The following is a 17390-nucleotide window of genomic DNA, read 5'->3' on the forward strand; positions in this document are numbered from 1 at the left end:
TGCTTTTCAGCTTTGGAAGTCTCTGTTGTCATATGCTGAAGCCCAGAGATTCTTTCCTCATCTGTGTCAGGTTTACAAAGATATTCCTTGTTTCTATACTGTGTTTTTGATCTCTAGTATTTATTTTTGATTCTTTCTTAGAAATTTCATCTCTTTAATTATTCATCTGTTCTTGCATATTGTCTGCTTTTATTTCCATTAAAGCCCTTGACAGATAAATTATATTTTAAAAAAATTCCTGGCCTGATCATTCTAACATACCTGCTGTATCTGACTATGGTTCTAATGCTTGTTCAGTCTCTTTAAATGATGTTTTTCGCCTTTCAGTATGCCTTGTAATTTTTTTGTTGAAAGTGGACATGATGTACTGGGTAAGAGGAACTATGGTAAATAGGCCTTTAGTAATATAGTGGTAAGGTGTGGAGGGAAGGGAAGCATTCTATAGTCCTATGATTAGGTCTCAGGCTTTTGATGAGCCTGTGCCCCAAGCAGTGAACTTCACCAGTGCCTCTCAGTTTTCTTCTCCTCCATAAATGACACAGGAGAGTTAGAGGGGGCTAGAGTTGAGTATTTCTATTCTCCCAGGTAGGCTAGGCTCTGATAAAACCCCCTAGCAGGTTAGACTCTGGTGAAATAGTTTCTCCTGAGGGCAGGCCTTGTTAAGAAGAACAGAAAGCTCTGGTTTATTTCAAAATGGTTCCTTTTATCCTTTCCCTGCCAGAAGCAAGAGGGGATTCACTGAGGACCTGGCAGAGTTCACTCCCCTCGCTATGCCTAGTCACCTGAAATTTTTATTTTTTACTTTTTATTTATTTTTTTAAATTAATTAATTAATTTTTGGCTGCATTGGGTCTTCATTGCTGTGTGCAGGCTTCCTCTAGTTGCGGTGAGCAGGGGCTACTCTTCATTGCGGTGCACGGGCTTCTCATTGCGGTGGTTTCTCTTGTTGCAGAGCACAGGCTCTAGGCGTGTGGGCTTCAGTAGTTGTGACATGTGGGCTCAGTAGTTGTGGCTCACGGTCTCTAGAGCACAGGCTCAATAGCTGTGGCTCACGGCTTAGTTGCTTCGCGGCATGTGAGATCTTCCCAGACCAGGGCTTGAAGCTGTGCCCCCTGCATTGGCAGGCAGATTCTTAACCACTGTACCACCAGGGAAGCCCTGGTCCCCTGAAGTTTTTAACTTAGACTTGTCCACACTGAGCCTCTAGCAATTTGTCAATTACAGTTTAGGTTTTCTGACCCTGGCATGGTTCCCATGGAGGTTTCTGCTCCTGTAAATTGTTATTCTCTGTATCTACCTGTCTCTCTCTCCAATTTGGGGGACAGCGGTTTGACCTGTGACCTCACTTCTCTGATGGATCTAAGAAGAATTGTTGATTTTTCAGTTTGTTCAGCTCTTTGCTGTTAGGATGGAATTGCAATTTCTAAGCTCCTTACAGACTGCAGACTGAAATTTCTACTTGTTTTTTTTATACCCAGCATTTGATATTTTGGCAGTTGAGTTTCAAACAGTAAAGTAGAAATCAGTTTACATATTGCTTAGTCACTGTTTATTAGTGAAGAAAAGCATTCTGGCATTCTTAGCTGTAAGTAGGCCCTTGATTTAAAGTATGTAGTTTAAAAGGACTGAAAAATTATTAGCTAAGTTCTTTTGAATTTTATACCTCATAATTATGAGGTAGGTGTTTTACTTCTGCTTTCTTAGGGAGCCTTGAAGAAGATTATTATATTTATTCTAGTTTTAACACTTGAATCATTAAGGATTACCAGGTTGAATCAGCTAGGAAAAATAAATAGTGAAGAAAAACAGTTATGTCTGAGGCAAGTGATTTATATTCTGAGCTATTATTTATTGGGAATACTTTTTGAGTTAATGGAAAAATTACTTTTTTTCGATCTTTTAACTTATTTAGGGGTGTGCTAAATTCTGCTTCTTACCCTTAAAATCCAACCTGCACATTTAGTGATCTCTGAATTTTTTTTTGAAATGCAAAAATCAAGAAGAAAGATTTTTAGAATTGTATGAAACATGTTAAGTGCTTAAAGATAACTTTTAGACCATGTGAGAGTTTCAGTTTTATGTTCTTGTTGATAGCATATTTTACAAAGTATCATAAGGCATTCTTTTCTATTTTATAAGCTCTTTCCCTGTGAGATAAAATTTCTCTAAGCCAGATTTTTAATAATATTCCTTGACATTTTTTAAAAAGATGTAAACCAAACCAATTAAGTGTCTTCTTATTCTGCGCTCAATGAAGTTTTGTATACATACATTTAGGAATGACTTACACATAGTTCTTAAAGTGATCGTTTGTTTCAGGTGATTGTGTGATATATATATATATATATATATATAAAATATATTACACATATATGTGTATATTTTATATATATGTGTATATTTTTTATATATATATTTGTGTTGTTTTGTAATACACTTGACCAGGGGTGATATTGCTGTCAAAAACCAAGAAATCATGCATCCTGATACAAACTTGAAGCATTGTCTGCTGCTGTATTTTGTAATCAGGTGTCTTAGAAATGGGCAAAGTGATTTTAAATAGTTATGTCTGGGAAATGAGAGAGATAAAGAGGGGGAGATTGGTTGGCAAGGAGAAGATGTTCATATATAAAGAAAGTGTTTAGGAAATAAGAAGTAGATGACATTGGATCTGGATACAACCTCAGTACAGTGTTCCAGATAGCTAGTACTTACTAATGGGAGTTGAAAAGTATTTGGCTTAGATGTTGGGTCTCTGAAACTGAGAACTGTCATTTGTTGACATATTCCCTTTCTTCATGCTACAATAAAAATGTAGTTGCATACACCCTTTATTACTCAGCAAACTGAATTCATGGTGGAGAGTATGTTGTACTGAGTGTCTCAGAGTTATTGAGAGAAGATGGTCTCCATAAGCTCATAATAGACACATGGTGTCTCAAATTTTAGGAAGCAGTTAGTCATGTAGTGTGTTCCTGAAGCAAGATTTCTTGTCTTTTGTTTTTGTTTATCCTCTGTCACATATTTATTTCAGGTTAAAAACCCGGGGAATGTAATCTTTGCCTTTTATACATTCTTGGAGAAGAATTGATGCCTTGTTTAAGAGATAGTCCATTTTCTTATTCTGTAGGATTTAACATGTGCTCTCACCAAAGGGCATGTTGCTAAAGAGTATTTTTTAAATTGCCCAATTCACATTAGTACGCCAGGGGCCTTGTTACCAAGCACTAACAATGTGGTTTTTCTCAGCTGGTATATTGAAATGCCATGTTTTCATAGCCCCCCCCCCCCCCACTGATTTGATTTGAAATTGATTTTAAATTTGTACTAAGTTTTTTTTATTTGATTTGATTGATTTTAAATCAGCAATGGCTTGAAAGTAAACTTGGGTTACTAAATTCCTAACTTATTTGCTCCAGTCCAGTTACGCAAATATTTTCCTATATAAGAGGCATTGAGCTTTTTCCAAGTGAATTTTTTTGTGTGTATATAATATTCGTGAAACTCGATTTATAATATTCCTGTATTCAAGTTCAAGCTAAAAAATTAAATAATTTCAGATGTGCCCTTCTTTAAAAAAAACAATTTTGAAAAATTGAACTTAAGAATCAGGCTGAGGACGATTAATATTTTTTTGAAAGGATTTAGGTTAATCTTTTATATTATCTATTCCTATGAATTTAATGCATAGTATTTTTTCTAGTGAGTTTAATTGATGGTTCAGAGTTAACTTAGGCAAGTAAGTTAACCTCAGTGTTTTCATCTGTAAAAATGGGATGATGATACCTACATCATAGGGTAAACCAGATACTACACTTTACTAAAGCCACAACGAGCAGCATTTCTATTATAAGACTTCATAGGAATGTATTCATGATCCAGCTCAAACGCCACCTCCTCAGCAAAGTCCATCCAATTCTTCCTCAGACAGAGTGATTTTACTCTTTCTCTGGGTTCCCCTAACACGTAGACAAATTCTCATCTGCAAGAACCAGGCATATGTTTTGTTTGTATTTTTGTTCTTTCACCTTACCACCTTTTTTCTCCCCCTTTCTCATCTTTCCTCCCTCTTCTAAAAAGCGAAACTATCATGGTACCTGGCACTTGGCAGAGAATGCTAGTATCTGTCACATCTAAACAAATGGCAGAATGGATCTTTGAAAAGTCTCTTCTTTATGTTTCAGAAAATTGAGCACATCCATTTTTGTCCAATGCTTTTTTTGTATGAATACAAGCAACATCAGCCAACTTCTTTTTCTGAAGTAGCAACAGCATCTGCTATTTGTGCAAGACACTTTAAGGCACAAAGGTTAAAGGCAGACAAAAAATAATCATGAGTGAAATTGTGCTCATTTCTCCTTCTTTATATTTGGCATTATTGTAGAAATATATAACCTACAAAAAATGGTAAGTTGCTTACTATTTTCTGCAAGCACATTTGGATCTCTAAGTAAATTGATGTTTTTAGTTGTTTAGATTGTTTTGGGGAAGGCTACATTAGTCTTGACCCTCTAGTATGTAGTTTTCCTTGTCCTTAGTTATCATTATTGTATTGATGCATTTAACCAGACCTTCAAACATACTGTTTTTGTATATTGCATACTTCTGTAATGGAGATTGATCTGTAGTAAGATGATACTCATGGCATTTATTTTTTAAATTGCATTTTTCCTTCCTATTGAGAATTGCTTGGAATTCTAAAATATTTTTTTTAATTTAGGTGGATCATATGGCAGAAGACAGTCATTTATTTTTGTTGATTTGGCTTCCTATATGAATCTAATATATAAAGTTATTTGATTTCCCATAAAACTCCCAATAAGCATTTTTAAAGCACAATTTTTCTCGACTTTCTTCTCAAAAATAGCTGATTTTAATATGTGACTGAAAGTAGGCAGTCAAAAGAGAAAATGGGATTTATTGCTTTTTATATAAACCTAAGGAACCCTAGGTTTAAACCTTAAATTTGGGTAACAGCTTAGATTTAATTTATTCTGTAGCTTGGATGTAGTTAATAGGACTTTGAACTCATCATTTGTACATAGCCCTGTTGGTCTCTTCTCTTCCCCAACACACATTTTTTTGTTTCATATGTGTGTTTGTTATTTGTTTTTTATCTTTTTTTCTATTTTCTCTTTATTTGATTGACTTTTGAAACCCAGGTAGGTAGGGTAAGGCTGTTTACTCCACTGTCTATCACTTTCCCACATAATAGCCACCAGCCACATGCAGTTATTCAGCATCTGAAAATGGGATTGATCTGAATTCAGATTGCTGTAAATGTAAAGTACACACGGCATTTCAAAGACTTGGTAGAAAAGAATAAAATAGTTTTATTAATAATTTTTATGTTAATTACATGTTAAAAGTAGAATATTTTATATTATATATTGCCTTATATATTCTTCCCAGTTTATTGGAGTTCCCCAGTGGGGAAAAGAGGAGAGGGTTGCTGACAGTTAAGCCTTTCAGTGAGACAGGGAGGGTATTGCTGCTCTCCTTCCTGAACTCTGATGTGTCCTAATAAACCTTACAAAGAGCAATAGTATTGAGCTGAGGGTTGTTCCTGGCTTTGCACTTACTGCCTCATGGCTAGAAGATTTAAAATACAAACCAGTATCTTTATATTACATGTTTTTCTTTAACTTCTATCACTATTAAATTCCATTATATTTACATTATGGCAGTGGCTTTGGCTTATTTATAGTCAAATATATAAAGGGGCGAGGCAAGTAACGAATGAATCCATCCTATCTTAAACAACGTGAAATGATATATGTCCTGTGCAACAGGTATATGTCATCTCTGGAGGGTAAACCTTATTTATTCCTGTTCAGCTGATGATTGCCTTGTTAGGAGTTCATGTTGCCAGATCTTTCAGGTTTTTAAGAGGAGCCACAAATCTGGATTTTTAAGAATTTGAAATCTCCCACTTTTAAAATACTGACAAATATTATAAGATGTAAAAATATTTATGCAGTCAAACTAAATATAACTGTGGTTTGAATGGTACTGCTTTAGAACTTTGGACTTAAGGAGATACTGCTTGGAAATAAATAAAGGTTTTAGGTACTTTAGATGACCTAATTAAAGTATACCAGTTAAGAAAAGAGGCTTACAGTCACCTGCTGATGAATGGTTTTTAAATCTCACACCTTTTAGAGAATATTAATCTCAAAATAATGGATAATTGAGAAATAGTATGTTTCTCTGTATTTTTTGAGTATACTTTTCTAGTATAGTTTATTTTCTGTAGGAATGTTTTTCTGCTCCTTATTCTCTTATTTATTTTTCTGTTGCTTGTTATAATGTAAATTTAGTTTTCCTCAACATTTAGAAGAAGTCTGTATCAGGTTGCTCTTTTAACCTTACAGAGCTCCCTTTTCTGGTGTGTGTGTGTGTGTGTGTGTGTGTGTGTGTGTGTGTGTGTGTGTGTGTGTGTGTGTGTGTGTGTGTGTGTGTGTGTGTGTGTGTGTGTGTGTGTGTGTGCGCGCTGTTCAGGAATATGGTAGCTTGCTTCCTGGCTCTGCTCTTCTCGGCTTCCTTTTTCCTTTATCTCTGTGGTCCCTCTCCTGCTCAGTCTTGACCCCATTCCCAGCAGTTTCTCCTTAGTGTGGCCTCTGTCCTTCAGTGGAACTTTGGAGCAGTTGTTTGGAGAGTTCATAAGGGCTAGATTTCTGCAGCCCCAAGAGAGGCCTAGAGGTAGTCCTCCCTTGCACTCACCAAGTTGAAGTTGAAGCATTTGAGTCCCTGTTTTTTTGCTCGTCAGCGGGGGTCTGCTCTTAGCTGTTGGAGGCCAATTTCATATTCTCGTTATGTGGTCCCTCCATATGTAGTTTACAACATGGCTGTTTCCGCTCTCAGGTCAGCAGGAAGATCTCTCAGAAACTTCATCCCCTTTCAGTAACCTACCCAGATTAGGCTAGGTCCACCCAGAGTAATCTTCCTTTTGATTAACTCAAACTCAAATGATTAGGAAACTTATTTACATCTACAAAATATTTTCTGCCGTATCATATGACATAATCATGCAAGTGATATCTTGATAATATGTAGGTCTTTCCCAATTTAAGAGGTGTGGATTATACTGGGTATATACACCAAGGGGCTGAATTCTTGGAGGTCATTTTAGAATTCTGTCTACCATAATTTTTATTCTATTTTTAATTGCTCTAAAAGGTAACATTACCTAAAGCAAAAATAATTATGATATGTTGTATGTTTATGGCATATAGAAAAAATCAATCTATATTACTATTGTCATTATATATATATACATATACATACATATATAATATATAGTATCAGTACATACATATTCTACACACACACACACACACACTAGAGTAACCTAAACCCTTCCCAATTTCAGCTGCTAGCTCAGATTGGCCCACAGCACTTTCCAGTGAATATCCGATGGCTGTTTGGGATTCTCCAGTTTTCAGATCTCTTACATGCTTCCCTCTGCTTCCTTCTACACTGATACTGATAATATGCAGGTCTTGAGGCTATTGATGATTCATGGAGAATACTTTTCCACATAGTTATGTTGTGAATGTTTCCCTTGGGTTTGGGATCTGCTGTCCATTTGCTCCATCTGTGTTTTGTTTTTTGTTTTTTTTTTGCGGTACGCGGGCCTCTCATTGTTGTGGCCTCTCCCGTTGCAGAGCACAGGCTCTGGACGCGCAGGCTCAGCGGCCATGGCACATAGGCCCAGCCGCTCCGCAGCATGTGGGATCTTCCCGGACTGGGGCACGAACCTGTGTCCCCTGCATCGGCAGACAGACTCTCAACCACTGTGCCACCAGGGAAGCCCAACTCCATCTGTTTTTATGTAAGGAATTAGGAAGGTTCAAAAACTGCTGCAAATGCTGCTGTCCTCCCAGAAAATGTGAACCTAATGTGTTGGGGTGGTGGCAAGAAGTCAGATGGTTAACTGTGTTTGAATAGGTTTATGAATTATATTTAAGAACAATAGTCATATTCTTTTTATAAAAGTTGAGAGAAGGCTAAACAGTCATTTGCTGCTGCTTTTAAAAGAAGCCTTTACCAGAAAAAAATCGTAGAAAACTTGGAAAAAACAAAAATAAAGGTGACCTAGCTCATGGTGTTGGAAGCTGTTGTGTTTCTGGCAGTGTATAAAGTCCATTCCCAACCACAGACACAGTATATGAGCTAGAATAGGTTATGTCTCTACCCTTTTGTAGCTCTCTTCCACATTTTGTGCCCAAGTTGGGTCTTATAAAACATTGAGGAATAACATGCATTACTGTTCACTGTTCAGACTTGGTTTTAACCGAGAAATTTACTGAATAGTGCTTGTCCTTATTCCCTAGATAAAGATAAAATAACATTTGAAATTTATTCAGATGAGCTCCAAGGAGTAATCAATATTTATTAAGGGCCAGTCCTTCACAGACAGGCAATGCAGTTTTGAAATACATATCAACTTCAAGTTCCTTAATCTACAAGAAAAGACTCAACACTCTCTTTAAACTTAAAGAATAATGTGTATGCTCACTGTTTTAGATGGGTTTACAATACTACAGTGTTCTAAAATTTTGGAACATAACTTTTATTATAAAAAGTTCAGGGCTTCCCTGGTGGCACAGTGTTTGAGAGTCCGCCTGCCGATGCAGGGGACGCAGGTTCGTGCCCCGGTCTGGGAAGATCCCACATGCTACGGAGCGGCTGGGCCCATGAGCCATGGCTGCTGAGCCTGAGCATCCGGAGCCTGTGCTCTGCAACGGGAGAGGCCGCAACAGTGAGAAGCCCGCGTACTGCAAGGAAAAAAAAAAAAGTTCAGTTCTCTGCCACACAGAATTTCAGCCATATTGTTGTTATGTAGACTGTTGTTATAAAGATTACAAAGAGATGATAAAGTTGTATGCTAATTCTAAGTATAGCTATTATGTTTAAAAGCTATCATGTTAAATTACTTTGTATGTAAAAATATGTTTATATGTATTTTTTTCTCTACTTCTCTTTTAAGTTCTCAACCAGTTTCCTCTCCAGTCATCCTTCAGTTTGGTCATGCAGAGACCCTTCTTCCACTGCTTTCTCTCATGGGCTACTTCAAAGACAAGGAGCCCCTAACAGCTTACAATTACAAGGAGCAAATGCATCGGAAGTTCCGAAGTGGTCACATTGTACCCTATGCCTCAAACCTAATATTTGTGCTTTACCATTGTAAAAATGCTAAGACTCCTAAGGAAGAATTCCAAGTGCAGATGTTACTGAATGAAAAGGTGTTACCATTGGCTCACTCCCAAGAAACTGTTTCTTTGTATGAAGATCTGAAGAACCACTACAAGGACATCCTTCAGAGTTGTCACACCAGTGAAGAATGTGAACTACCAAAGGTGAACACATCTGATGAGCTATGAGTAACTGGAAAACATTTTTAATTCATCAGAAATCTCCAGGGAGTGACCCCATGCTTGGAATAGGTGGGCAATCCCTGGCTACAGCAAGCTTTAACATTACTTGGGTATTTCTGTCTTTTCAAAGAAAAACGTTTCTTTTTGAGTCTGGACATGGATGTGTAAGAAATGATTCTTCACTGGAGCAGCTCTCTTAAAGGAAAAAGATCTATTCAAAAAGATAACTGGCACTACAAACATTTACAGAAGTTAAATATTTATGTACGAAAACTCACACTAAGATAGAATGTGATTTCAGGATGATACTTGAAAGTTGGAGTAACAAAATATTATGTCAGTTGGACAATCCATAACTTGATTGGACTAAGTCTAGGAACTTTGCCAGTTGTGCTGCAGTTCTTTCTCTTTTCCTCAGGTAGCACAGTTCTGGTATCATCTTTCTTAATCAGAACTATTATGATTCACTGGGAGTATCGCTTTGAAAGAAAGCTAACATCTCTCTCGTTGAGAATTCGAAACGATATTAATAAACAGAGTCTGATTTAAAAGAACACCTTCACTGAAGGAAGACAAAAATATAATAAATATCTTTGCTAGTAGTATTTATAAAGTATTTGAACACTGTTTCAATAATTCCTTTTAACCTCCTAGTAAGTCTTGCAAAGCCATTCTTTAATTATTATCATTCCTGTTTCACATATGTAACAGTGGAAGAACAAAGAGGACCATTAGCAACAAGACAGAAGAATAGAATCAAAGTTTCTTAAATCCATTGCTTAGCATTTTTTTAAAAATTTTGTCATTTTTGCTTATATTTTTATATTTTACTATTATGTGAAATATATCTTTTGATGGTTTAGTTTCCTTTTTGTTCATTTCTGTAAAGAAAGACTTCCTACTGGTGGGCTTAGTTTCACAGATATGAACCCATTTCAAAGAAATGGTTCTGAGTTCTGTCAAATGCCAGGAAAATGTTTGCTATAATAATAAACAGAATTCCTGTGACTTTACTACCAGGTCTTTTCTGCTCTCCGTATTAATACACAATCAGTAACTGATGGTAACAGGCTAGCATTTCAAGCAGCTTTGACTAAATCAGGCAATATAAGGAAATTTTTTTCTAATAGAAGTTTCCTCAGATTTTCACTTATTAGAGAAAAATTGAAATCTGTTTTATTAAAAATCTAAATAAAAAGTGATACAACTATATATTGAAGGTATAAAAGAAGATGCATAGATCATTGGTCTGTAGATCATTGATCTTCAAATGAATGATATTCATAAAATAGATGATTAGCTGATAAATACTACTGATACATCAATACACTGCTGATTGTTCCTGCAAAGGTCTGGTATTAATCTTTTTCTTTTTTTAAATTTGTAATTAGGCAGACAAGAAGAGAACAGTATAATGAGCATTCATGCCCATCATACTGTTTTATCAAAATTAACATTATATCATTCGGTTTAGATCCAAATAAGAAGAATTGAGGACTTTTGTATGCCTCCCTGGTGCTTTTGCCCTCACTCCCTTCTTAGAGGTAGCCACCAACATGAAGCTCAGTATTTACCACTCCATTGCATGCTTGACTCTGAAAACTTGTAGTATTGTTGTGGGAATTTAAAATTTTCTATAAATGGACTTATACTGTGCGTATCATTCTTGAATAATTGATTTCTTTTAATTGCTATATTTGTTTTTCAAAACTTCTTGATCCTGATCACTTGTCTTAAATTAACACCATCAGTTCATCAATACCTATTGTGTACTTTTTATGTACAAACACTAGACTAAGTCTATGGGCATGTTAAAGTGGAATGAACCTAGTTTTTCTTTCAAGGGGATTATCTTAAAAGACCTTAAAATAAATTTACTTGATGTCTGGAACATTAATTTGATTCATAAACTTTTCATAGACTATTAAAGTTTTATAGGAATTGTTTAATTTATTGTTAAATAGGACTATATGGTTATCATTGTAGTCCTTGGTATGTAAAATAGTTCAGGATAGAGGGTAAGTGTGGTCCATTTTCCCTAATGTTACAGAGGTTGTGACATTACTCTGGTGCTATTATTCTCACTTAGGAAATGCCTGAAACTGAAGAATCTCATGATAAAAGCAAAAGGTCTTTTCTAGGATAGGATGTATAAAAAGTTGAATGTTGAATAATAATCTTTGGCCAACAAGAGTTCATTCATGATAGGTGACCAAATTATTCAGTCAAGCCAAAATTTAATCGCTGTCGATTCTGAGACTTTGGTCAGTTAGTAAATAGCCTGTGGACATTAGCCATTTTTCTGTCTAGTTTACAACTTGATGTGTGCAGTGCACTGTACTTACTGTTTTTTATAGTCATTTTATCATTTTGAAGTTTTTTCTCTCCAACACATAATCATGTACTTGAAACTCTTTTTGTATATAATCTTGATCTCAAAAGGAGCTTCGTTTTTTTTAGGCAAAATCAACTTTTATGATAGCTTTGAGTGCTTTCCTTTTATAAACTTCAGAATTGATGCATGCCCTTAAACATTTGGGAGCTACATACAACCAAACCAGAATCTATAAGTGTCAATTTCTGGAATATATTTCTCTAAGGTAGTATTCCATATAATTCATTAATGATCCTTGGAATTTGGACTGTGTTCTGCCAAATGTAAGCTGAAAATAAATATTTGCATTACAGTGTAATTTGCCTGTATCTAGCTCTTCTCCTTAACTTACCCAATCACTTAATTCTCATAGAATCACAGGTCACTGAATTCTCTCCTAACTATTCATTTTCTCTCACTCAAGCATTTTCTTCCACTCACCTATCAGCTCAGTCTACCCTTAAGCACCTTCACATCAATCTGTTAAGCTATTTTTTTAATTGGTGTGTGTGTGTGTGTGTGTGTGTGTGTGTGTGAGTGTGAGAGAGAGAGAGAGAGAGAGAGAGGAGAGAGAGAGAAAGGGAGAGAGACAGTATTTTTGAGAAAATTCCACAGCAAGAAAAAAGATGTTATATTCTTCTAGTTAAAAGATTTGTAGTTTGAGCTTCATACCTTGCAACCTGAGAGGAAGTTAACTTCTAAAACTTTAACTATTTTATCATTACTGGAATAATACATTTTATGATAGAAGGATTCTTAAATTTATTACTTCTAAAACCAGTCTCAGTTCAACATCTTCCATGTACTATATTCCCAGATTTTAAACCATTATTTAGACCCAAGCAGTTTATGTTCACACTTTTGTTTGTGTTACTGGGAGAACAAATAATTGTTCATTAGAATGATAGCCTTCCAAATTGAATAATACTCCTAGTATAATAAGAATGTTTCATTAGAATATTTATTTTACATTATTTATGAAATAGCTAATATGAAAGATTAAGTTGGGATTTTTTGATTCTCTCAGCAGTTTTCATTAGAGTTCATTCTACCAACCTTGGGGTTCTGATTGTCTCTTGACCAAACGTTAACAATGTGGGTGCTTTTGGAAACTTTTTCAATAAATATTCTCATTCTGGAAGAAAATCCAATTTTGATGTAAAATATGTAAATATGTACTTGTGAACCATATCTATGATAGAGAGAGAGAGAGGTGGGGTCCTTGGGACAATGACTCGTCAGAAGACCAGGACATGACTAAAACACAGGCCACTAGGGAACTGGGAAATAATTGAGATGAGATCCCAATGAGCCAAAACAAAAACCAAGCAGGAATATTCCTTTACTGAATTAGTAGAATTAACCAGCAGGTTTAAACAAAATTGTAGGGAAGGAGTTGCAGCCTTAGTGTTCTGTTTACTGGGTACTTAGGGAGGTGGTATTAAATGGCTCAGAACTGATCTGTGAGATTTTCCTACATATCTAGTACTAAGTTATTTTCCCGAACCTTGGTTGGGGTATCGGGATGGGGAGGGTGGAGTCGGTCAGAAGTGCTCTTCCTTGCCCTTTCAGAGATCTGATTCTGTTCCTGCCCCCATTTTCATCTGGGCCTTCTCTTTCCTGTACCCTTTTTGTCTCTATCATGTTTAATATGGATTTTTATTCCTGGGAGATATTTCTCAAAGTTATGTTCCAGAAGGGAGCTTCAGCTGGTGAGTTTTGAGAGTTCATAGGGCCCCTCTGCTCAAGTCCTCTCAGAGCTTAAGGTAGTAATTCCTTACACAACAGCAGTTAGCCCTCTAAACTTCCAGTGAGTACCTATAGTGACTTGGGAGTTCCCTCATTCCATCAGCTACTCTGCTGCTTCCCTCTGCTTCTTCCCAGTAAGATGGTGCTTATTGGTATGGGCCTTGTAGCAATTGGTGGTTTGTCTTCCACCGTCTCAGTTTGGGAAATTCTTAGGGATGCTTCATCAAATTGTGTTGCAGATACAGTCTATGGGTTTTTGTTTTTTAACTTTTGTTGCTCTCTTTTTAGGTGATGGGAGGTGATGGGAAATGTTAAAAAAAATCATGCCATCACTGTCATCTTCTCAGATTCTCCTTTCTAAGTCTTTTAGAGGATCATCACCATTCATATATCTTCACTAACAAAGTTCCTGTTCAAATAATTTGCCCACTTCTTAAAAATTTACTTATTTATTTATTTTTGGCTTGTTGGGTCTTTGTTGCTGCACGCAGGCTTTCTCTAGTTGTGGCCATAGGGTCTGCATATGTTCAGTTTTGGTAGTTACTGCTAAACAATTTTCTGAGGAAGTTAAACCAATCTATACTCCCAAAAATGGTTATGTGAAAGTGCCATATGGCTGACATTCTACCAATAGTTGGTATTATCCATCTTTTTCATTTTAGCTACTTTTATAGTGTGTTGAGTTATCTCATTGTGGTTTTAATTCGCATTTCTTTATGGTTAATGAAATTAAGCATTTTCAAATGACCATTACATAACTTCTTTTGTGAAGTGCCTCTTCTAGTCTTTTACCCATTTTTGTATTGGTTTGCCTGCCTTTTTTCTTGTACTGATTTGTAGGCTCTAGTAGCTTTAAATCTTTTTCTTTATCCTTGATATTCTGAAATGTAAGTGTGGGATTGTCTTTGTTTAGTACGAGAAGGTAGACCTGAAAACTCATGGTTTTTTCCAGATCTGGAAACTTCTCAGTTTTTCTTTCTTTAAACATATTTCTCTGCCATTTTTCCATTCTCCTCTTCTGGAACCCCTGTTAGATGTATGTTGGATCCTTTCAATCTGTTCACCTGTAAATTGATCCTTCAGGGCTCTTCACAGCTTTTCTATATATTTTTCAACCTTTGTCTCTCAATGCTTCTTTCTAATTTCCTTACTGTTTTCGTCTAGTCTAGAGTTTATCCAATCTGGTGAGGGTTTTTTTGTTTGTTTGTTTGTTTAATTTTATTACTACTTTTTAAAAACTTCATGACTACTTAAAAATAATTTCCAGTACTTCTAATTGGTTCTTTTTCATATTTACCTGTTTTATTTCTTTTTGTTTTATCTTTTGTTGTTCTTTTAAAATGAAAGTTAATCTTCAGTTTATCTCTTTGGCCATTCTAAACATTTATTTTAGAGTTTTGCCATTCTGTAACATAAAATTAATTTTTTCAGGGATGAATTCATGTTCTCGTTGATTTTATTGTTTGTTTTTCTCTTTTAGTGTTAGATTTCTTTTTGTTTGAAATGTCTTCAGCATACTTGTTTACCAAAGAAGTTGTTTATTTATGTCTTCTTTTTCTCCTTTTTACAATCTTTCTGTCCTTAACCTCTGTTTAATGGTTCTGCAGTGGCTGCAGTCTGAATACCTAGCCCCAAACCATGTCTCATAATGATATTTGGGGGTCTCCTGTATCACCAAGCCATTCCTAGGCATAAGCATTGTCTTTCTGTAGTGTATATAGAACATGTATTTTTATCAGTAGTTGTTATTTTACATCAGGAATCTTGCTGACAAAAAATCTTGCTGATTCCTGAGGCCATTGCCCCGTGTTCCCTGGCCTGCCAAGGCCTACATGTCTCCTGGAAGTGGCTGTACAGCAGTTTTTTTCATCCTTTGAAATCCCTGGTTTCAACTAGTAAATCATTAATTTCCTATCTCATTTGGAACATATTTAATCCCCATTAAATTTCAGAAGTTAGAGGCCCACCCGTGTCTGCCCGCTTCCTGGCCAGGAGCATCAGCCCCTCTCACTGCTTCATGTTACTCTTCTGTTTCTGGTTCATGGAATATGTAGTATTTTTTTGAGGCCCCTCATATCTTTTCTTTATTTTGATTTTTGTCTTTATTACTATTTGAGCAGAAGTGGTTTGTCAAAGTGTGGACTTACTGAGTCATTTTGACCAGAAATCCAGTTATATACATATTTTTATATGTATAAAATATAAAGGGGTTAGGAGTCCACGTTCTCACTGTTGAGGGCCCTGGTTCGATCCCTGGTTGGGGAACTAAAATCCCACAAGCTGTGCGGTGCAGCCAAAAAAAAAAAAAAATATATATATATATATATATATATATACACATACATATATATGTATATATATTGAACAGTTATATATATATAGAAAATACATATATATATTGGACAATTATTGAACTTCTCTGAACCTCAGTTGATTCATATGTAAAACAAGGCTATTGGACCATGGTCCTTAAAGTCCATTCCAATTCTAAGTTCTGTTGTTTATGTAACTTACAACCTATGATTTGTGTCTGTGTTCAGTCAGCTAATTTGTAGTGTAGGACACTTGAAATCCACGTTTTCTGCTTTCTGACTCAGCAGCTGTTTCTGCCATACCTCACAACTATCCTCATTGTAAACACAGCAGACAATCAAGAAATCAAATCCATAGCATGCCACACCCACCCAGTCCAGTCTTCTAACTAGAAAGTTGGGGATTTCTCCAGTTTTTCTTACACTGCTTTCTGGAATTCCAAACAGAAGATCTGATAAGGTTTCAGAAGTCGAATGTGTGTGATACAAAAGTTGATTTTTTTGTTTTGTTTTTGGCCGTGCCGCTTGGCTTGCAGGATCTTAGTTCCCCTTAGTTACCTGACCAGGGATTGAACCCAGGCCCCAGCAGTGGAAGAACCCAGTCATAACAACTGGACCAAGAGGGAATTACCCAGAGCTGATTCTTATGCAAAGAGCAAAGGGCAACAATTGAGAAAGAAGCTTTTTTGCATAGTTATTATAATCTCAGAAAACTGGGATGTCATCAGTGTAAGCAACATGCCTGATGCAGAACTGGAAGAGAGAACGATCGGGGGTGGTTCTTAGATCGTGAAAACAGTTACAATGACCACATCATCAAGGAAGTAAGGCCTGGCCAAAAAAAAAAAATTACCTGTTGCTTTTTATTTACTAACTAACCCAACTAAAGAGATGGTTTTTAAAAAGCCACAAAACCTGAAACTTTCAGGAAACTGATAACATTTTTTTTAGCCAATGAAAGAAATTCAGGCTCCTGTTCTGATATGCTAACAGCTAGTTTATAGAGTAATTTACAACACAAGTCTACGGACTATAGGAAGGCTCTGTTGTGTTTGAGAACAAAACAAAAGCACTAGACTGAAGTACAGTCTTGTGGTCTAGCGTTATCTCTGCAACTCACTAGCTATGTGACTTGACGAGGGTCACTTACCTTCTTCACATTCTCACCTTTTTATTCACATCTGGAAAATGAAGAGAGTTCCAGAGAGAGTATGTTAGTGATAGAACAAGCACGAAAACACTTAGATCATGAGGTCTGGAGAGGTTTTTTTTCCCCTCTGAATTCTATTCTTTGTTTTTAAACACAGAGTGTCCTAGTTGGTTGAATTAGTTCAATTTCAAACCTCCAAAGTTAAAATATAAGCATGTTAATATAAGTTGATTTAATTTTTAAAGATGGTGGGGATAGGTGAGTAGGGAATTTAAGGAGCAGCTCAAAAAAATGAAGCCCTGTGATGATTTAGAGAAGTTTGTGCTGAGCTCTCCACTGAGTCTCCAGCTCCATTTGGGGACCTGCGTTGGCATAACTGACGGTTGGGATTGGCCTGGAAAGGAAGTTGTCTGGTGGAGCTGTTT

At 36.1% G+C, this 17390-nt stretch overlaps 1 protein-coding gene across 2 annotated transcripts in view; it reads left to right on the forward strand.

Moving 5' to 3' along the window:
• Positions 1–11271, forward strand: part of MINPP1 (multiple inositol-polyphosphate phosphatase 1) — a gene marked incomplete at its 5' end in the record, with an annotated part of 46691 nt that extends 35420 nt beyond the window's left edge. The window contains one exon of one of the 2 annotated variants that reach the window (XM_082673502.1): positions 8993–11271. In XM_082673502.1, coding sequence (XP_082529628.1) covers positions 8993–9386 — 394 coding nt within the window. In that variant the 3' untranslated portion in view covers positions 9387–11271. The remainder of the gene's footprint in view (positions 1–8992) is intronic. The other variant, XM_082673503.1, reaches the window with a different exon arrangement.
• Positions 11272–17390: the final 6119 nt, after the last annotated feature.

The sequence above is a fragment of the Grampus griseus genome, assembly GCF_964374135.1.
Source record: "Grampus griseus genome assembly, chromosome: 16".
Lineage (NCBI taxonomy): Eukaryota > Metazoa > Chordata > Mammalia > Artiodactyla > Delphinidae > Grampus > Grampus griseus.